Consider the following 22,925-nt stretch of genomic DNA (forward strand, 5'->3'; position numbering starts at 1 on the left):
AGCGCTAACCGTTGTTATTCATACTAATAAGCAAATAGATCCTGATATCGAATGTTTCAGTACTTTGAACGCATATATTTGAAAGTTTTATATTAAGTACTTCTAACAGAATAAGCCTTGGTTACTTCCGTGTTGTGACTGTTTGTTTGGTTATTACATATTTCTCATTCATCACGGAGGAATTTGCCTTGTGGGAGAGTGGACTCATTTTCGTTATTGTTTGGATCCTCCTATTGTATACCTTGTTTATGGCAGGGGTCCACCAGACTGGTTTCCTTTTCTTGGAGTAGTGAGTCTTGGTTTTGCTTGGGATAAGCACGGTCCATGCATTCTTGCAGGTGCTTATAGAGTGCCTTTGTAAGGAATTCAGCAGCTTGGACATTGTTGTCCTTTAGCATGGGGGCTGTGAACATTTCCACCTCGGTCTTAAGTAATGTGAAGTTTGCTTTTGAAAAGTTTTTCACGGTGGTTTCCTTGATTGGGGGTGGGGGCAGAATGTGGCTATCCAGAGTGATTAGTCTATGGTCTGATCTAACCAGCAAGGGTTTTACCTCCAGTGTAGAACACCGGTCACCCATGTTGGTGATGACCAGGTCCAATATGTTGTCACCTCTGGTGGGGGTGTTGACTAGTTGATCCAGGGCGTTCGAGTTTATAAATTCTAGGAAGCGCTGGGCAAGGGAGTTAGTACTTAAGTAGTTCTCCCAGTTAATGTTTGGGTAATTGAAATTACCCAATATTAGGGCGTTTGGTAGGACCTTCATATTTTTCAGTGTCTCCAGTGGGGGTCCTGAGTCATGGTGGGTGATCTGTAGCAAGCTACAATTTGAATTGCAGTTTTGCCCGTTGTTAGTTGCACATGGATGATCTCTGAGGCATTGTGCTGTGCCACTAACCTGGAGGTGTGGGTATCCTTGATGAATATGGATACACCCCCACCTTTTGTGTTTCGGTCTGGGTTCTGTGGCCAAAAAGTATGGTATGAGTTATAGCCTGGTAGTGCTGGGGTGCTCTCTGGAGCCTTAAACCAGGTTTCTGTTACTGCACAGATATCGATGTTCTCCATACTGAGGAGTGCCTCGAGTGCATGCATTTTGAGGTTTAGACTTCTGGCGTTGAGTAGTAGTATTACCCTCAATTTTTGGATACTTGTGCTATTTATGGCGGTGGGTTTGTCTTTTGAGCCTTGTCTAAAAAAGGCACTATGGGGGCAGCAAAAGCCTTGGCCAGTATTCGAAAGCCCAAGGGTGACAGGTGCAAGCCATCTCTTGTGAAGCAGCGTGGTTTATCGAGCATGTCATCCCAGGTGGACAGATACTGGATCCCCTTTGAATGAATTTTTATACACCAAGTAGACTCCAGAGAATTGTTTCTCAAATAGACATCAAATGGAGGTGTGATTGGGAAGAAAGAGGTAATCGGGAACATATTTTCTGGGAGTACAGTGAGTAGGTGAACTTCAGTCTTTCCCTGGGGGATGCACTGTCAGAGATGCTGGGTGGGATATTGGTGTGACGAGGGAGATGATTTTTCTGAGCTATGATGCAGAATCAGAATTGCCTAGACGTGGTAAGACCTTGCTGTGTCTAATTATGGTGGCTGCCAAAAAACAGTTACCAGAGAATGGAAATCAAAATCTAAACCAACTATATTAGAAGTGGTGAATATAGTAACAGATAAAACAACTGGAACTAAGATCTCTAGAAAAGGTTAAGAGCAAACTATATAGGAAAAGTGGGAATTGTGGGAAAAATACATACAGAGCAGGAGTGAGGTTTAAAAAAAGGCAGGGCATAAATAAGATATGTAATGGTTGAAAATGATTGGGTAGATTATAAGTGATGTATAATGTTTGTGACTGGGAGTGTGTCAGTAAAGTTTATGATGTAAAATGTTTGGAACTAGGATTGTGTCGGTGTGGTTTGTTTTCATTTATATAAATGTATGGTTGCCTACGTTGTAAGTTATAGTTTATCAAAGATGTTTCTTGTTTTAAAAAAAGAGCAGGAATTTAATAGTTTATGTAATGTTGCTTAGGATATTTGATATATAGCAATGTATGTAAAGTATAATGTTTGTAAACGTGAACTTGTTGACGCAGTTTGATTTACTTTTGTATAAATGTAAATTTGCTTATGCCACAAGTGATAATTCAATGAAGTGTTTAAAAATATGTAAACTCTGTCTGGATTCCTGGTACTTAATTCATGTCTTCATAAAGTTCTTCAGAAATCTACCCTCACTTGTTATAATTTCCCTCCCAAGTCCATTGGTACATCCTCAGTATTGCAGACCAAGTTCCAGTCCCCATGTATAAGAAATATTCCCTACTGAAAGCGGATTATTTCTCCCCAAAGTTTTTAAGCTCCATAATAGCATTTTTTTGTGGAATATAAATACATGCCAGCATAATCCTCCTGCCTTATCATTACCCCTTGCTACCACAAGTCTACCATTTTGTTGTCTTTTTCCTTCTTTTATCACTAATGAAGCTGCTCTAGCAGTCAGTGTTATTACTCCCATTTTCCTTTGTCCCTAATATTCTGTTGAATATCAATCCTGAAATCCATTCTTTGTCATATTCACATGATCATTTCTTTCAAAATGTGTCTCCTGTAGCATTGGTATTCGCACTCAAACTTTCTTGCATTTTTAACACCTTTATTAAATTATCACTTAAGACATAAACACATATGGTTTAATAGAAAGGAGAAGTAACCATATTAATATTTTTTTGGCATTATATATTGCATACATGTTTTCTTTCTTTATTACAGCATTCATTTTGTCCAACATTACGTAAATTGCTCAGTTTCAGCCTTCTCTTACACCTCCCGCCTCCTCCTGCTCAGCTTTATTCTCTGTGTATTGTTCCCACAATTTCCATTTAGTTCTGTATAATTTGCACCTTTCCTTTTCTAAAGATCCCATTTCCAGTTCTTTTACCTTTTTAACAATATTCAGTATTTCAATTATAGCTGATTTAGATTTAGATTTCCATCTTCTAGTAATTGCTTTTTTTTGGCAGACAGTAACATTAAACTTAATAAGGCCTAACTATGTTTAAGCAATTCAGATCCTGTGTCCCAGCTCAGAAGAATCATTTTCTTAGTTATAACCATTTGCTCCCTGATATTTCTGTCTTTTTTCAATGCCTTTATTATACCATCACTTGAGACATAAGACAAACATACATTATTGCAAATGAAAACAAACCATATTAACATTTTGCATTTGTATACATTATGCATCACACATCTTTTCTTTGTGGCTATGATTAGTCCAGCATTGCATAAATTGCTTAATTCCAGCCTTCCCTTAAAACTCATTCCTCCTCCTGAAAGTTATTCTGCAATGTATTTTTCCTATAATTTCCATTTATTTCTATGTAATCGCTCCTTCCCTTTTCTAAAGATCCCATTTCCATTTCTTTTATCCCTTTTATAATAATCAGTATTTCAGATACAGTTGGTTTATACTTCGATTTCTATTTTCTAATAATTGCTTTTTTTGGCAGCCAGCAGAATTAAACTTAAGATCTTACTATGTCTAGGCAATTCGGAGCACGTGTCCCAGCTTAAAATAATAATTTCCTTAATTACAGCCATTTGCTTAACCAATACTCTTGACAGAGTACGTTGTAGGGAATTTATAAAATCTGACATCTCATTCCATTCCCAAAACATATGTTTCCAGTTACCACTATCCCCCCCATCATACCTCCAACATGTGCTATGTACCTGAGGAAAAATTCTTTGAAGTCTGCTTTGGGTATAAAAATACCCATGCCAAAACTCCCTAAACATTCTGGCTTTGTTGAATACTCGGAAGCTATATATATATATATTTTCTATATATAATTTACTGGAGAAAACTGGCAAAGGAACCAAGATATATATATATATATATATATATATATATATATATATATACTGCATGTATTTATAGTATGCTGTAATAAGATGTCAGTTTTAACCTATGTATATGTATTTCCTGTTCTTTTATTTGTGGAGCTTTTCTCCCCAGGCCTTTGCTGAAAATGGATATATATATATATATATATATATATATATATATATGTCCCGCTGTTGTTATTTTGTAAATTGATTTTCCAGTCTATTTTCTTAGTCTTTTTTTAACCTTCTCTAATTGATTGTTATAGTTATCGTGCAGTATTTTATAAACCATATTAATTAGCAGTTTCCTTTCCAGATTCAACTGAAAACTCTACCAGATTCCTCTGTCCCTTTCTCGTTGCTTATACTCTGATATCAGTCCTTGGTAGGGAAGGCAGTCTTTAGCCTGCAATCCAAATGTCATCTTGGCTTCACCCCACTCTATTACCTTTCCTAGTTGTTTGCTGCAAATATCTTGGTTCCTTTGCCAGTTTTCTCCAGTAAATTAAAACCCCCTCTTGTCTGCTTTCTGTTCCTCTACTTTCTGTTGCCTTCATTAGCAAAATCTTCTTTCTCCATTCTCGTGTTGGCTTAGTTCTTAAAATGCTTTCTGCTATTTTCTGTGTATAATATTATGTATTGTTACTCTCCATAAGGTTTTGCAAACAAAGTCCTACTCTGTCTTTATTTCATAGGATCATAGGCAATTAGGTTAGCTGTGCTTGTAGGCCATTTTAAGCCTAGCGAATTTCTCTTTCAACAATGAGAATCAAACCCTGTACCTTCTGTCTGCAATGTGAACTCCTTAACCTTTATACCATGTAACACCCCCATTTCTTGAGCTCCCCCCTACTTCATCATCATCCCTTTCCATTTTGAATTATAATCTTTTGCTTGTGTTATGTATATAAGCCATATTAGTTTAGCTCTAAAATGAGTGTTAACTAAGGAAATTATTTTTTGAGCTAGGATACAGGATCTGAATTGCCTAGACATAGTAAGGCCTTGTTAAGTTTAATTCTGCTGGCTACCAAAAAGTAATTACTAGAAAATGATTACTATACCAATTGTGCCCTTGAATTTCTGAGTCCCTTATTTTCTTTGGCAATGGCTGTAAATGTAAAGCAAATAAAAGGTAGAGGCCACCCCTGCCTGGTTCCTCTGTTCAAACACAACTTATCAGAAAGAACCCTCCCACTTTAGTTATTGCCTCTAATCCTTTGTATAACTTTCTAATTAATATATTCTACATTTCGTAATATAATTTAATATTTTTTCTTTCCTTCTTGTCTATGCCTATAAGGCCATTTACATTTCAAGATAATCTGGATAGTTAGCCATTATGATAAAAAGCTATTCTTTCCACATATTATATGTGACTGTTTTTTGATTATGAATTTCCAGCTCTTGTCTTACTTGCACACACTAATGTTTGGCAGGCTGATCTTTTATAGTTGTTTCTTCTCATCTCTGTATTTCAAGATGTTTTGTGTTAATAGGCTCTAAGTTAATCTTAACAAAACCAATGCAGTGGTCTTTGCTTAAACTGATACTCTTAAGAATTCCAGTGACAACTGGAACCTTACTAGCCCACACTGTGGCCCTGTAAAACTAGTGCAGTCCGTAAAAGAAAATATGTTGAGAGTATTATATGATCATTCTCTTACTTTCTTCAGTCACATCCACAGTGTGGGAAGTAAAATTAGTTCAATGTTTTGTTCTTGTAGTATTAATTACATTTAACCAAATAGAGCAGTCTTTGCAGATGGCAAAAGTATGCTGCTTCCTAACCAGCATTAACTCCACCACTGTCAAGGCCATGATAAAACTCCAGATGTTACAAAATCACATTTGTTGCTTTATTGTTTGAGCAGGCAGGAAGCTTTATCACTGTCTTGCATTTAATCAAGCAGTCTGGTTCCCAATCAGTCAGACTTTCTTTCTTGAATGAGCATCTTCAGGTGGCCCACCTACAACTACCCATGCTTTCCTCCTTCACCAGCCAGGTGAAATTGCACCCAAAGCATCAGCAAAGTGAATGAAAACGCACTGGAGTTTGATACAGTGCATCATAAACTTTTCAGCTATTTAGATAAACCTTGGAGAATTTACATTCCAATTAGCATATATAGTATTGAACAACATTAAGTATTATATATAGTTGTATAAACCTTGGCATATTGATTATTGTTGCACATCATCTCTCTGCTCTGAATTGTTTATTTGTATTTAGTACATCTTCATAAATTCTGTTATTTATTTATTGGTGCTTGTTTAGTGGCAAAGCCCAACTGGATAATAATATCCAATGTGATAGTGTTCAATCTCGCCGTTTGTTCTTACACATGGGTTCGGAGCCGATCCTCGGCTCCGTGCCGGCCTCTTGCAAGCTCTGCATCGAGAAGAAGCTCGAGACAATCTAATACCCACAATCCCCCTCTGTCTTTACCTCAGATCTAGTTTGCCGCTGCTGCGTTCGCATCGCTGGGAGCTAGCTCGAGCGTCTAAAGCTAAGATATAACTTTATTTGTTATATTTTATTGGATTTTCTTATTCTATTTGATATTTCAGAGATATACTGTGTGATTGTGTTGTTGACTGGTTAAATTCTCGGTACCGTTAAGCTTTTTTATCGGTTAGAATTTTTCGGGGCCTACAACCCTTCTTAAATTTAATAGGATTTGATTTTTATACCGGATTTGACAATTTTTTCTCGGATTTGACTACATTACTGGACTTGTCTTTTACTTCTATAATGTCTGATAAGGTAAAGTCAGGATTTAAGCGTTGTCAGTGTGGCCAGAAAATGTCAGTGACTGACAACCATAGTTCCTGCGTCTACTGCCTTGGCCCTCTCCACTTGCAAGAGGACTGTTCCATCTGTCACTCTTTTAGTGGGAGGGTCATGACAGATAGGCGCAGGAAACTAATGGACAGAGGTTTATTAAAACCTTCTTTTCAGGAGGCTCTAGATGCTTCTGACCAGGCATCAAAATCCTCTAAGGAATCGAAGACGTTGGAGCCCAAGTCATCGGCTCCGAGCTCTTCAGCAAAGGTTAGATCACCGGTTCCACAGACTTCGGGGCCGAGTGTTCAACTGGTATCGGTTCCTGAGCCTCGAGTCTTGGAACCGGTGATGGAGCTCCCTCCTTCGACCTTATTGAGGTCGGCTCCGTCTTCGGTTCCTTCGACCCGTTCTTCTTCCAAACTCTCTGATATCGATGTGGATCGTGTGGTGCAGAAGTTATTGGAGCATTCGGCCCTGTCCAAACTTATTTCGGTTTCCACCCAGTTGGTGTCGAAACTTGAAGGCCTCCCGGTGTCTCCATCCATTCCTCCTCCGAGACCTGTTCAGTCTTTGGAGCCGGAAGAGGCTGATCTACTGATTGTGGAGCCCTCGGGTCCAGAACCGTCTTTTTCTCGGTCTGTTCCTCTCACCTCGACTCCGTCGGACCCGATACCGGAGTCTCGGAGCCGACGGTCTATCCTTGGTTCCATGGCCGAGAGTCGAACCGACGTTTCGGTTCCGACTCTCCCCCTCGGGGCCTCGGCGCGGATCGATTCGGCTCCGTCCTCGGGGTCGATGCCTTCAGTGCCTGTGTCGGGGATTCTTCCCATTTCCTCGGAACCGGGAGATTCTTCGATGCGGGACCCGGGGGCGTTCGACCTAATGAGGAAGGTGTTGTCTACCCAGACAACCACATCAGTCGAAGCAACCTCTCCTCCCCATAAAGGGCCGTTATCCTCCTCTGCACCCACGGCCACATCCAAGCGTCGGGCACCAGTGTCTCAGCCACCCCTGGAGGGTGCCCCCTCTTCCTCGGAGGCTTCTTCGGATGCTCCCCACGAAGAAGTCCCTAGGAAAAGATTGTGTAAGAGGAGACACTTGGATTCTCCACAAGAACCCTTGACATCTGATACTGACTTAGATGAGTCAGAAGGGTCCCCTAAGTCACCTTCAGAAGATGTCTCTTTTTCGGACATATTGGAGATCCTGAAACAGAGAGGTGACTGGCAGTCCCTTCCCCCTTCTGAGGATGAGTCAGTTTTGCTGAAGGCATTTGGTGCTCGCCCTTCCTCCTCCTGGGTCACTCCGCCCTTTGATGAATTAATGGAACTAATTGCTCGAAGGGCGTGGGAGGCTCCTGACACAGTGGAACCAGTCCCAAGGAAACCCAATAAATACATCACGGCACCTCAGGACAAGTCCTACCTGACAAAAGGAGTTCCAGTGGACGCTATGGTGGTGGCAGCGGCCACGAAAAAGGAGATGTCAGAGTCTTCCTCATCTGTCCATCCCCCTAATAAAGATTCTAGGACGATGGATAGGTACGGGAAGCGCATTTTTAGTTCAGCGGCTTTTTCCATGTGATCCCTGAACTATTTGACCCATTTTACACGTCTACAGAGGGATCTAGTCAAAGAGTTGGGAGATACCCTCCAGGGTACTACAGATGCTGCTGTCTCGGAGAAAGTTACAGCACAACTTAATACCCTTACATCCATTGTGAACTCGTCCATGAGGCTGATTTCCTACGCAGCCGAAGGTTCGAGTAGGGCAGCAGCTTCAGCGATTGCTCTTCGCAGACAATCCTGGATGCGCTTATGTTCCTTTGCGGAAGCCTTCAAGTCTTCCATTACTAACGCCCCATTTGACGGTGCCACTCTCTTTGGCCCCAAAGTAAAGGAGACCCTTACCCGGTGTGAACAGGAGGGAAAGACTCTGTCTGCTGTCGGAGTCCGTTTTTCCCCCAACCAGACCGTACCCCAAAGGGCAACGTGGTGGAAAATGTGGTTTCGAAAACCCCAAGGAGCTTTCTCAGGCACACAGGGAGATGCCCCCTCTAGAGGCAGAGGAGGGGGCAGAGGTGGAAGACGCCACCCAGGCGGCAGAGGGGGTCCGCAACATCAAGGTGACAGGGAAACACTCCCTGGTAAACCTTTCCAGCACTCCTGAGAGGAGGCCCGACTGTCCTGCTCTGGAGGCAGTCGGGGGTCGCTTAGCTTTATACCCTCAGGCCTGGCAAAATGTAACTACAGACAAGTGGGTAAAAAGCGTGGTTACCAGAGGTTACAACATACCCTTTCTATCCCTTCCCATTCCAAAGAAAAGACTCCCAGATGTACCGCCCCATCTGCGAGAGCCGGCAGCTATAGAAATTTCAAAGCTGCTAGAAAAAAGAGTCATCCGACCAGTCCCAGCGGACCAGCAAGGATTCGGAACTTACTCAAGGTTCTTTTTAGTTCCAAAGAAAACAGGGGACTAGAGGCCCATCCTGGACCTAAGCTACCTCAATACCTTCGTCAGGAAAGAAAAGTTCCGAATGGTCACGCTTCAATCGATCCTTCCATTCTTACAGAAGGACGACTGGATGTGCTCAATAGATCTAGAGGATGCATACTACCACATCAAAATGGCCAGGGCATCCAGAGATCATTTGCGCTTCCGGCTGGGGGCCAGTCACTTTCAATTTCGAGCCCTGCCCTTTGGTCTGACCTCAGCCCCAGGGTCTTCACCAAATGCATGGCAGTGGTAGCGTCTCACTTGAGACGCCAAGGATTCCAGGTGTTTCCAGATCTGGACGACTGGCTCCTTTCTGCCACCACCCAGCGTCAACTATTACAGGCCAGAGACTTTACTCTTCAACTGTGTGTTCACCTAGGAATTTCCGTGAACTTCGGAAAATCCTTGCTTCAGCCATCACAAAATATTTTGTTCATAGGAGCAGAATTAAACACACGTCAGTTAATTCTAAGACTTCCCCGGAAAGGATACTATCACTTCAGACTCACATACGTCTTCTACTTTTGTCAAGGAAATCTCCAGCAAAACTGGTACTGAAGGTTTTGGGACTCATGTCAGCCTCCCTTATTGCAATACCCTTGGGAAGGCTGCACATGAGAGTCCTTCAATGGCTACTGTTTGCACAATGGTCGCTTCAACAACTACCTCTAACACACGAGATTCTTATAACGAAAACATGCAAGACACATCTAAACTGGTGGCTTCAAACGTGCAACCTTTCCAAGGGGAGACCATTTGTGCTACCCACGCCTACAGTTACGGTGACCACGGACGCTTCCCTGATAGGGTGGGGGGGCATCTTTCAGGGACAGACAGTCCAAGGCGAATGGACCAATTTGGAGTACAATCTGCACATCAATGTTCTAGAGTTGAGGGCAGTGTTTCTAGCGTTGCAACACTTTGCTCCCCTTCTTCCTCTAGGAGCTATTGCAGTTCAGACGGACAACATGTCGGTGGTCTGGTACATAAACAAGCAAGGGGGAACCAAGTCCTATCAGCTATGCAGAGAGGCCATGAGAATCTGGCAGTGGGCGGAGTCCACGGGTCGCTTTCTAATAGCAACGCACATCCCGGGGTCATCCAACGTCATAGCCGACAGGCTGAGCAGAGCAATTCTGTTACCGCACGAGTGGTCCCTAAAACAGTCAGTGGCGAAAAGGATTTTTCGCATGTGGGGCCAGCCTTCCTGCGATCTGTTTGCGTCTCCAGTGAACGCCAAATGCAGGAGCTACTTTGCCCTATTACCCTCCAGGGAAGTCCCCAGGGACGCACTGATTCACGATTGGCCCCCGGGACTCCTTTACGCATTTCCTCCATTTCCCTGATATCAAAGTTTCTCCAGAAAGCCAGAAACCTTCACAGGACAATAATCCTCATTGCCCCATTCTGGCCTCGTCAAATTTGGTTTCCCTTCCTGAAGACACACTGCATTCGGGAACCCTGGATTCTGGACCCAGAGCCAGATCTGTTGACTCACTCGTCAGGGGTTCCCCATCCCGCGCTCCGGTCCCTCCATCTAGCAGCTTGGCTGCTCCAGTTCCCAACTTAGCCAGGTCTGATCTTCTTTCGCCAGCAGTTCGGAATATATTGGTGGCTTCTCATAAAGCTTCCACTACTAAAACATATTCTAGTAAATGGAAGCGATTTGTATTCTGGGCGAATACACAGCAAGTGGATACTTTTATAGCTCCTTTGAATAAAATATTAGAGTTTTTAACGGACTTATTCCATCAGGGTGCTTCTCCTGCTACACTAAGGGTTCAATTGGCTGCCATTTCAAATTTCCATGTGGAAGAATGTGGGGCTCCTGTTATGGCCCACAGACTTTGCAAAGCCTTTTTAAAAGGGGTTTTTCACATTAGACCACCAGTCAGATCTCCTACGTCACCTTGGAGTCTAAACTTGTTATCTAAATTAATGTTGCCCCCCTTTGAACCTGCCTCTTCTTGCCCATTAAAATTTTTGTCCTGGAAGACTCTCTTTTTGGTAGCCATTACTTCCGCTAGGCGAGTATCTGAACTTCAGGCTCTCTCCATCAAGCACCCTTATTTGATCTTTCACTCTGACAGAGTTTCTCTTCGAACCAATTCATCCTTCCTCCCTAAAGTGTGTTCTATTAACAATATTAATCAGTCCATTGAATTACCCACTTTCTTCAAAAATCACTCCAACAAAATGGAGTATATGTTGCACAAATTAGATGTTCACAGACAACTAAGATTTTACTTGGATAGAACAAAAGATCACAGAAAAACTGATCAACTCTTTGTGGCTTTTGCTGATAGCAGGAAAGGACTAGCAGTTACCAAAAGAACTCTTTCTAAGTGGTTAACGGATTGTATAATCTATGTCTACGATTCTTCAAATCAAACTCTTTTGCAAAAACCCAAAGGACATTCCACAAGGTCAGTGTCTACATCTTTGGCTCATGCAGCCCGCCTACCACTGGACGCTATTTGTGCGGCTGCTACTTGGTCTAAGCCACATACATTCATTTCTCATTATAAGGTAGACAAGGCTTCTAGGGACAGGGCAACCTTTGGTTCCACTGTGCTCAAGAACGTCCTTCCGTGAGTTCCTCAGGAACAAGGAGCTAGGGACGCTACCCATGTGTAAGAACAAATGGCGAGATTGAACACTATCACATATAGAAGTTATGTCCTTACCATAACGTTCCATGTGGAGTGTTCATCTCGCCTTTGTTCTTACATTCCCACCCTCCCGCCCTTAAGAAGAACGTTCTTTTGATGCCTGGCCAGGAGCATCCTGCTGCTGCTGCAAATATTGTGTACATAGTTGGCATGTAAACAGATGTTTTCAATGTTAATTATGAATTTAATGAATTTTATTGGTCGGCACAGACCACATGTGAGTATATTAGGTGATTTTAAATTACATTTGTTAGTCTGAAGAAGTCTTACATGTTTGTGGAGACGAAAACGCATTGTGGATGTTAACAGCGTTTACGTTTTGCAGTGATTAGTTTTCTGTGCTTGCAATAAAGTGTGTTGGTCATCGCTGGTGAACTGCTTCCGTGGTTATTGGATTTATTGGCTATATATATATATATATATATATATATATATATATATATATGTCTATTTGTCTTTCTATATATAGTTATGTATAGATTCTTATTTCTTTGCATATGTGATGTAAGCATGAATGTGCTCTCTCTGGAGATTGGTTTGCTTGCAAACTAGATCTGAGGTAAAGGCAGAGGGGGATTGTGGGTATTAGATTGTCTCGAGCTTCTTCTCGATGCAGAGCTTGCAAGAGGACTGCACGGAGCCGAGGATCGGCTCCGAACCCATGTGTAAGAACAAAGGCGAGATGAACACTCCACATGGAACGTTATGGTAAGGACATAACTTCTATTTTTCAGCAAAGGCCTGGGGAGAAAAGCTCCACAAATAAAAGAACAGGAAATACATATACATAGGTTAAAACTGACACCTTATTACAGCATACATGCATTTATATAAATATTAATACATATTTGACATTTAGAATAATGCACATATACCATTGTTAGAACAAGGTAAATATAATATCGTATAACATTGAAACATGTTGACAAAAATGCAGGAGTTTATTACTCACTCATAAAGCAACTGACAAGAGTAGAAAAGTCAAACAGTGGATAAGATTGAGGGAGAGAAGGGAGACTGAGAAGAGTATTTGTAAGAGGTAAAAATTGGAGTAAATATGGGAGACTGGAGAAATGATGAGTAAAAGCAAGCTTGAGAGTAAGGGAAATTAGAGTATGAGTAAGAGAAATAAAAACAAGGAAAAGGAAAGATAGGATGTATGTAAGTATTAGAGGAGAAAGAGCTGAAATATTAACCAGGGGGTCAGGAGAGCAGCAAGTGCAAAGCCAGCAGCCGAGAGGAATTCTTTTAGTTGTAGATTAAATAAATTAATGCTATTTAGTTCCCTAAAGGATGCAAGGATTATATTGCAGACTTTTACTACATAGTGTGAGTACATATTTTGACCACGTTTTTTTGTAAGGCTTATAGATGTCAAGCAGATTTTTTTCAGAAGATCAAAGGTGTCGATTTGGGAGGCAGTGGCCGAGAATTGTACTTACAGCTGAGCAAGAAATGGGAGAAAATATAATTTCACGTGTTAAGAGAAGTTAGGTGTAATTTAGTTGGTAGGATGGTTCCAGCCAGTTTAGAGTTTTTAGTGCAGAATAGTGATGTTTTACTTTTCTTGGGTGGCGAAAGCCAGGGTACCTTTTTGGCTAGGCTTATATAGGCCCTAGAGCTAATAGCCTAGTACCTACCTACGTGTTCTGTGACATGGATGAGCTGCAAATCTAGCTATCTTTTTGTAACAGTGTTGTAATTTACATTATAGGGTGGCCTGGTGGTTAATCTAGATGGGAAAACCATATAACAGAGAGTGGAGTAAGTAAGGGATGACTTCTGTAGATGCAATTTTTTGGCTCTTTATATTCCTATTTGTTATGATTTTTTTATATTGCTTTATATAGGGATGTCATATTTTATTTATTTATTTTACTTTTGTTGACCGGGAAAGTCTGACTGGAATGAGGTCCATTTACAGAGGAGGCCCGGGGAGAAAAGCTCCACCTTAAACAATATTTGCAATGGTAATTATACAAGCAAAAAGACAAATCACACAAGAAATAATATATATTTACAATGGATTGTTCCAAGCAAGCTTAATTTGCACATAATTAGGCCCCAGATGGCAGTCAACTGAGGAGTTTAGCACTGTAGCATAAAGGCAGTAAGCAGAGAAGAGAGGAAGGTAAGAAGGAGTAGAAGAAAGAAGGAAAATATTTATGTGATGCAAGGACAGAGCCAGGAATCCATGAAATGTGACTTTTTTGAAGTGTGATATAGATGGTGCAGAAGACACATACTGGGGGAGGTTATTCCACTTTCTAGCTATGGCATGAGAGAAAAAAGAGCTCTCCCTGCAGTGTTGTTGGCATTGGATATACAGAAGAGGGTTTTGTTGGTTGAGTGGCGAGGACGATTTGCCAAATATTGGGTTAGTAGTTGGTTTAGAGCTGGAGTCTTATGAGGATTCTTTAGAATGTTGTAGGCAAGAATTAGTTGGTGGTAACTAAGTAATTGAGGAAGTTCTAGCCACTGTAGTTCCTCTAAAACCATAGTTATTGGCAAATTTTGCAATCTTATTGTAACATGACTCAAGTTTGTCTAGGTCTAATTTCCTGATGTGTGTTAGGATTGGTGCTGCATACATCAGGATAGACAAAAGGTGGGTTTAGGCTAGGGTGACCCGTGCTTGGTCTGATAGGAAGATGTTCATCGTGTTTCACTGTTGCATTCATTACTCTTGGGTTATCCTGCTGGCAGGCTACCCTCAGTCAGCCAGAATTCCAAAGTCTAGGTCCGGCGTCGGTTGCTGTCGCCTCTTCCCTGACGTCAGTGCGCCAGGGGTATAAAAGATGCAGCCGACGCCATTTTCTTCAGTCTTTCTTGCCGCGCGGTGCCCGAAGCAAAAGCAGTTCGCAAGTGCCGGTCGGCCGACTCCTGAGATTTTCAAATCCAAATTTCAGAACCAAAGTCTTCATTAAAGCTAAGTACCCCGTTGGGGAAACTTTTTTCTTGCTCCAGACCGATGTCAGAAAAAGTTAACAGTTGTATTTCTTGTGGGAAGCAAATACCTCATAAGGATTTTCACTCGTACTGTATTCCTTGCCTAGGCCGTGATCACAACATTGCTAGCTGTCGGTTTTGTGCTAGATTTAACCAACGCATTATTAAGCGTCTGTTTGATTTTGCATTTCATTACTTTGGCCGAAGATTTAATTATATAATGCCGTCAGATTAGCCAACAACTGGAGTTTACAAAGACACAAGGACAAGGAAAAGGATAGGCATCTGAGGTCCAAAACCGATGAGGCCTCTGCTAGCCTGGTCGCCGGTTCTCAGTGAGGCGCTTTCGCAGCCCGTGGCGCCTGCTATCTCAGAGCCACAGGCCGCTTCCGACTCCCACGTGGAGCCGACTGGGCCTCTGGATACTCAGGGTATTGGACACTCAGAAATCATTCCCTCAGATGGGTCCAGAGCCACTGAGCAGGCATCGGCTTCTGAGGGGGTCTTCAGACCTACGCAACATATATTAAGCCATCTTCAGCTTCAAAGACAAAGACTAAAGCAGCTCTAAAGAAAAATAAATAAGTACAGCATTCTCCTACTCAGACTTCCATGCCTAAAACATAGATGCTCAAAATGGCCGAAGACCTAATTACTTTGATCAGGGGCTCCCATCCCCCTCCTGATAAGAGATCTAGGCAAGAGACAGAGTATGATTCTTCTGATCAGGTTTCTATTTCCTCTGATTCCTCTTCTGAACAGGATTACTCCATGCTTCCCTATGAGGATTCTGATGCTGAAGAATCCATTCCTTCAGCCTCTACTCCTGAGGATTATTCTTTTAGGGAAACCCTGCATACCATGAGGGAGCATTTCCACTGGGAGAGCCAAGATTATTCTGAATCTAAGAAAAGGCTCAGAGACTTTCTGCTGCTTCCTCAGCATAGAACCCTTGCTATTCCACCTGTTTTAGACATTGTAGATGATGTATTTTCAGAGTCCGGCCTGTCCCCTGACTCTTTACCCCCTGCACCTGCTAAGCCAGACAGATACTACAGGGTTCCGGATTCTCATAAATTCCTATATAAGAACCCCGCTGCTGACCCAGAAACTATATCTCAAGGTCCCAAAGGGGTTAAAGCTTCCTCTGCAAAAAACCCTGTCCCCTCTGATAGGGATTCTAGGGCTGTAGACAGATGGGGGAAAAAAGTCTACACTTCTGCTACCTTGGCTGTAAGGGCTTTAAATTGTCCGTTTCATATGCTTAAATATCAGCAATATTTGATGTCACTGCTTAAACAGAAATTGTTGACAAATACTGAATGCTCAGAGAACAAGGAATTGCAGGATTTACTGCATGCAGCTGAACAAGTGGGAAAGTATACTTTGCAATGTGGCTATGATTCGTTGGAGGCCTCTTGCAGGGCTGCTGTTACAGGTTCTGTTATTAGAAGGCATGCTTGGTTAAAGGAACAGAATCTGCCTGATCATGTAAAGCAAAATTATTAGATGCACCATTGCAGCATGATACTTTGTTTGGTACTAAAGCAGAAGAGGTGTTGAAAAAAAATGGAGGATAAAGCAAAATCCATGCAGACAGTCAAGGATATCTTACAGGTACAGCCACCCAGGTTTAGCAGGAACTGGCCTTCTAAAAATTGGTCCTTTCCAGTGTCAGACAGACCACAAAGAGGCAGATACAGGCATCCTAGAGGCAGATCTCAGCCCCAAGGCTCATACAGGCCTAAACAATGGGTCTGCTCTTACCTCCAAACGCAGAGAAGACAAATCACATCCTTACAGGAAACAATCCCAATGACTTTCCTCTGCCAGATCCAAGCACTTTTCTTTTGACAGCCCCCTTAGAGGGGAAAACTAGCACTTTTTTCATCAAATTGGCAAATGGTTACCCAAGAAAAATGGGTCCTGAACATAGTGTCCCAAGGCTACAGGTTCCATTTTCACACTCTACCAAGGTCAAAAGGTATGCCAGACCTGCCACACAACCAATGGGCAGAGGCTCAAAAACTAATTACAGCCCTCATGGACATGAGGGCCATTCAGCAAGTACCACAACAAGAGCAGGGGCAAGGATTTTACTCCAGACTTTTCCCTAGTACCCAGAAAGGACAGAACCTGGAGACCAATACTGGATCTGTCTATACCAAATACGTTTCTGGAAGTTCCAAAATTCAAGATGTTGACTCTACAGCAGCTACTTCCCATGCTGGGCAAGAAGGCTTGGCTCGTAACTTTGGACCTAAAAGAGGCATACCTGCAAGTCACAATCAGGCAGTCTTGCAGAAGATACCTCAGATTCATAGCTTGCTCAATGCATTACCAATTCTCTGCACTTCCCTTTGGCTTATCTACTGCGCCCAGGGTCTTCACAAAATACCTGGCACCAATAATTGCGTTTTGCAGACAAAGAGGAATTCAAATATATCCCTACTTGGATGACTGCCTAATTCAAGCAAAGACCAAAGACGTTCTTTTAAAGCATCTGACGTTTGTAAAAAGATTACTAACTGGCCTAGGGTACACCGTAAATGAAAAGAAATCAAAACTAGCACCCTCTCAAGAGATGATATTCTTGGGTGCAAGCTTAAATATAACTGCCCAGATGGCTTATCTCACGCCAGACAAACAAAGCATCTGACTTCTTACTTCAAAAAATTGGCAACAAAACCCCACTTATCTGCAAGGAAAATCCTGCAGGCCCTGGGTTTCATGGCATCCTGCATTCTACTAATTCCATATGCCCGACTGCATATGAGGAAATTACAGTGGTATCTAAAAAGTGTTTGGAATCAGCATTGCCACAGCCTGGAGACAGTAATTACACTCATTCTCTGCTTGCAACAGGAGTTTCAATGGTGGGCAGAAGCCTGTCACCACAACAAGGGTCTGCCATTCAGTTTGTCCACAGCCAGACAGACACTAACAACGGATGCATCAGATTATGCCTGTGGGGCCCATATGGCAGGAAAATGTATTCAGGGCACATGGCCTGCAAACCACATGCATCTTCACATCAGTCAAAAAGAGATGCTAGCTGACAGCTTTCAAGGACCTGCTTCATCCAGGACAGCTACTGATAAAGGCAGACAATACTACGGTCATGTGGTACATAAACAAGCAGGGAGGTACACATTCCTACCCCCTCTGCAGACAAGCAATGACCTTATGGGACACAGCATTGGCTTTTCAAGTTCACCTGCAAGCACAATTCCTGCCAGGAAAAACAAATACTCTGGCAGAAAAACTAAGCAGAAACCTCATGGATCCCCACGAATGGAAACTGGATCCACAAGTCTTCAGCATGATAATAAGGAAATGGGGATGCCCAGACATAGATCTATTTGCCTCCCCTCACAACTGCCAATTGCAGAGATTTTGCACAAGGATTTATCACAGACAAGCATGGAAAGTGGACGCCCTATCCTTCAGCTGGAAAAACCTAACAGTGTATGCCTTTCCTCCACTGCCTCTCCTTCCCAGGGTACTCCTAAAGGTCAGACAAGAGAAGCCAAAAATGATACTGATTGATACTGATTGCACCAGACTGGCAACGCCAGCACTGGTACCCAGTCCTAAAGAGCTTGTCACAAGGTCCGGCATGGGTATTGCCTCAAACTTGTCACTTGCTGACCCAACAAAACAATCCGATCCTGCACAGCCAACTCAGGACCTTAAATCTGGCAGCATGGCGGATAATGTAACCATTCAGAACACACCTCTTTCAAAAGCTGTTATGGATGTTATCTTGGAGGCCAGAAGGCCCAGTACCAGAAAATCTTATGCAGAAAAATGGAAGAGATTCTGTGCTTGGAGCCAGGAACAAGGCATTGACACGTGTGTACCAAATATCCCTCAGATTTTACAATACCTAACTGAGATGCTGAACAAAGGCCTTTCTTTCTCATCAATTAAGATTCATGCCTCTGCCATTTCAGCCCATTACAATACGGAACCACACATCTTTTCTCATCCTTTAATAAGGCAGTACCTCAGATGGGCCAAAAACATTTAGGCCTCCAAAGAGAGCACCAATTCCGGCCTGGGACCGCAATTATATTTTGGAAAAACTCACACTGCCTCCTTTCAAGCCATCTTCTACAGCAGATATAAAATTCTTATCCTGGAAAACAGCTCTACTCCTAGCAAAGGCTATCTCAAAACAGACTATTTCTAAATGGATAGGCCATTGCATCCGTTTCTGCTATTCTCAACATGGCAAATCAGTGCCTAAGGGCATTAGGCCTCATTCCACCAGAGCAGCAGCCACTTCAGCAGCCTTCCTCAGAGGAGTACCAACCAAAGACATCTTAGAGGCTGCAACTTGGAGTTCAATGCACACTTTCACAAAGCACTACCACTTACCTCTTTACTCTAAGTCCAGAGCAGGCTTTGCCACTGCAGTTCTGCAGGGCCTCATAGCCTCTCCTAATCCTGTTTAGCCCAGCCACCCATCCTCAGCTTTGAGATTCAACCCAAGAGTAATGACTGCAACAGTGAAACATGATGAACATAGTACAGTTGCATACCTACCATAAATGTAGATGTTCGAGTGTATTCACTGTTGCAGTCCAGGTTACCCACCCACCATCCCCCTTCTCTTTGCTGGGACTTGTCTGCACTTCTCTATCCTATACAACCTATTTGGTGTATTTGCTTGTAGATAAAGAAAATGTTATTTTTGCGCATTTTTATTGGCATATTTTACAGCCTACCAATTTGGGGGCACCTGACATCTGGGGCAAGAAAAACTGAAGAAAATGCCGTCGGCTGCATCTTTTATACCTCTGGCGCACTGACATCAGGGAAGAGGCGACAGCAACCGACGCCGGACCTAGACTTTGGAATTCTGACCGACTGAGGGTAGCCTGCCAGCAGGATAACCCAAGAGTAATGACTGCACCAGTGAATACACTCGAACATCTACATTTATGGTAGGTACACAACTGCACTTTTTTGTGTTTGTATAAAGTTCCCATTTTTTTATGTACTTTTTTGATGGGTTGCGAAATATGGACATCAAAGTGAAGATTTTTATCTACTTCTTCACTAGGGAGCTTAGTATGGGGAGAGGGAGAAATTGCAGTGCCATTACTGGAGGTTATACTGAAGGTAAGACGAGTGGTTTTGGATTTGTTGGGGGTAAATAGGAGTAATTTGGTCTTGTTGGGGGTTTAGGATAAGTTGGATATCAGTGATCCATTTTTCCACAGAGCTGAAGGATTCCTGGGTAAGTTGTTGTTAAGTGGTTAGGGATGGGGTTGAGAAGATTAATGTTGAATCATCTGCATACTGTATAAGTGAGGCATGCTGGGTGAAGTTGTGTAGTTTGTTGGTAAAAATGGAGAATAGTAGTGGCCCCAATATTGAGCCTTGTGGTATGCCTATGGTAGCTGGCAGTAGAGGTGATCACACACCTTGCTATTGGACAGATTGTTTCCTGTCAGATAGATAGGTTTTGAACCAAGCAATAGTAGAGGGGGCAAAGGACAGGGAGGATAGAGTGTCTAATAGTATGGTATGTGAGACCGTGTCAAATGCTTTAGAGAGATCTAAGAATATAGCTGATATGAAACTGTTGTTGTTTCTAAGTTGTTTAACCTGATTAGTAAAAGAGAGAAGTGCAGTAGTTGTGCTGTGGTTTGGGCGGAAGTGTGAAAGAGAGGAGATTATGTGAATTTAAGAAGTGCATCACTTGAGTGTCAATGCATTTCTGAAGGAGCTTAGATGGGGGGATAGGATAGCAATAGGACGGTAGTTTGATAGCTCATAGAAGTGCCGCCTTTGTGTAGAGGGATAATATATGACACTTTCCATAACTTGAGGGATGTATGCTTCCTGTATGGAGTGGTTGATAAGAATTGAGACAGGGTAAACTAAGGATTCTGCTGCTGTTTTTAGGAAAATAGTGGGTAAACCATCGGCTGTGAGAGTAGTAGGTTTCATTTTTAACAGTAATTTTTTAATTCTGGAGGTTGGCACAGGTGAGACTGTAAAGGAAGGTATATTATTGTGACTTGTAGTGGGGGTGGATATAGAGTTATTCATGGATAGTTGGGTAGATAATGACAGAACAGATTCTGTGAAGTGATAATTAAATTGAGAAGCTGTGCTGCCATTATTAGTGTTGGTGTTTGGAGCTGGGGTGGTAGTTTTGCCGTATTTTAGAAGGGAATTGATAGCTTGCCAGAACTTTTGGGGGTTTTGGAGTGTTTGTTTTGGATACCTAGGAAGTAGTTCTGTTTATCCAGTTTTGTTTGTTTTTGGCCTGATTCTGAAGTTGTTGGTAGTTGTCTGTCTAGGCTAGTGTTATTCTTTTTCCAGCTCTTCCATCTTTATCTCCAGACTTCAGCAAGGCTTTTGTGCTCCTACTCAGCCAAGGGGCATAGTTTACTTTAGTTCTACGTTTTCTAATGGGAGCGACTGTATTAAGGGCATTCACAAAAGTACTATTGAAGAACTCAACTGCCTGAAGTTTGAGGTTGTCATCTATTGTAATCCCCAGCAGTTTTGTGTGAGGCACTGTTCAATTGGTGTATTGCTTGGGGATGTGATTACATTTATTTTTCTCATGGGTAAGTGATTTGGGGAAAAAATAAAAGGAGTTGGATTTCTTTGTATTAAGAAGGAGTTGTTGGTTACAAAGTCAATTTTCAGTAGAGTTAAAGACATGTTGTATAATCTTTTTGAAATTGTCTGTATTGCCTTAAAGCCAAATAAAGATGGAATTGTGTCCATACTGTACAAGACATGCTTGTTGTATAGAAGTATGAAGATTGGTTATAAAGATGTTAAATGAAAAGGACCAAGAATAGAGTCTTGTGGTATACAATGGGGTAGATAAGAGGAAATTTTCTTTGTTTAACTAGGCACTGAATGAAAAGAGGCCCCTGTTGTCTAGATGACCTACCTGGGAAATGAATTAAAGAAATAAATCCAAATATTGTCACTCATCATTGCCCATGATCTTAAGGGCCATAATTACTAATTAGAAGTTCTAATTGAGTTCTTGGAGGATTCACACTAACTTGTTTTAGGTAAACAAACAGTCAAGTAACTTTGAATTAGCTTTGTATGAACTAATAAGTTGTACATCATCATCTGCTTTTGTGCTTCAAAAATGTGTAACTTGTAAGAGAGGGATTTCTTCACTTTTTTAACCTGACGTTGTTACACCTAGATACCACTTTCCCAGATCAGGCTTATCATGACGCTTAAATCCTAAGTATGACATTACAACACGTTGAGCAAGATGCCCCTTAAAACTGTGTTGTTTTGATTTTTCTGATTAGGTTCTGGAACACCACGGAAGCAGCCACGAAAGACCCCATTGGTACCCCGTAGCCTAGAGCCACCTGTCCTAGAACTCTCTCCAGGGGCAAAGGCTCAGCTGGAAGATCTGATGATGGTTGGAGACTTGCTTGAGGTATCCTTGGATGAGACACAGCACATCTGGAGAATTTTACAAGCTACACATCCACCTTCTGAAGAAAAGTTCCTGCAGGTTATGGAGGTAGAGTTGCTGAAACATAAAATGCAAGCTTGATTTGTTTATTTTTGTTGCGTGGAAATGTGTAGTTGCGTATAGTCATTTACTGTGCATACCTGGGAAGAAAAACTCTGAAGACAAGCTAAAATTAACAGTACAGTGTGACTAATTACTTTTTAATGTAGTTGCACAAAGTTACTTGCATTTCATATTTTACCTGTAGGTATGTAGTTGCATTTTAGCATAACTGTTAGAAGAAAAATGCATTCTGCTGGACCATTTACAAAGATAACAGGTTTCATAGCCATTAAACCAGAAAAGAAGTACACAAAGTCAAATAATTGTTGTCCAAATAAGCATTGATGTTAATCCTGTGCACATTTCATTAGTATCTGTATAGTATTTCAGTATATGCATTGGGATACAGCAAGTTCTCTATTCTTCTTATGCAGGATCATCTTAGGGAGAAAAAATGTGAGAGAAGTTGTGCAGGAGTGTAACAGGGTAAGAGGAAAATGAGGTACAACCACTAGTAGCCTAGCCAGAATATTCTATATTAAAGGTATCCATTGAAATGGCTAATTTATACCTAGTTTTGGCTTCTTTCATTGAGAGCT

The 22,925-nt window shown here is 41.9% G+C and overlaps 1 protein-coding gene across 1 annotated transcript in view; it reads left to right on the forward strand.

Annotated features, from left to right (window-relative positions):
- Window positions 1–22,925, forward strand: part of KDM5A (lysine demethylase 5A) — a 2,605,143-nt gene that overhangs the window by 2,440,525 nt on the left and 141,693 nt on the right. Inside the window, exon 26 of the mRNA XM_044088480.1 lies at window positions 22,112–22,332. Coding sequence (XP_043944415.1) covers window positions 22,112–22,332 — 221 coding nt within the window. The remainder of the gene's footprint in view (window positions 1–22,111; window positions 22,333–22,925) is intronic.

The sequence above is a fragment of the Protopterus annectens genome, chromosome 11.part0, assembly GCF_019279795.1.
Source record: "Protopterus annectens isolate FY-2018-M chromosome 11.part0, PAN1.0, whole genome shotgun sequence".
Taxonomy (NCBI): domain Eukaryota; kingdom Metazoa; phylum Chordata; order Ceratodontiformes; family Protopteridae; genus Protopterus; species Protopterus annectens.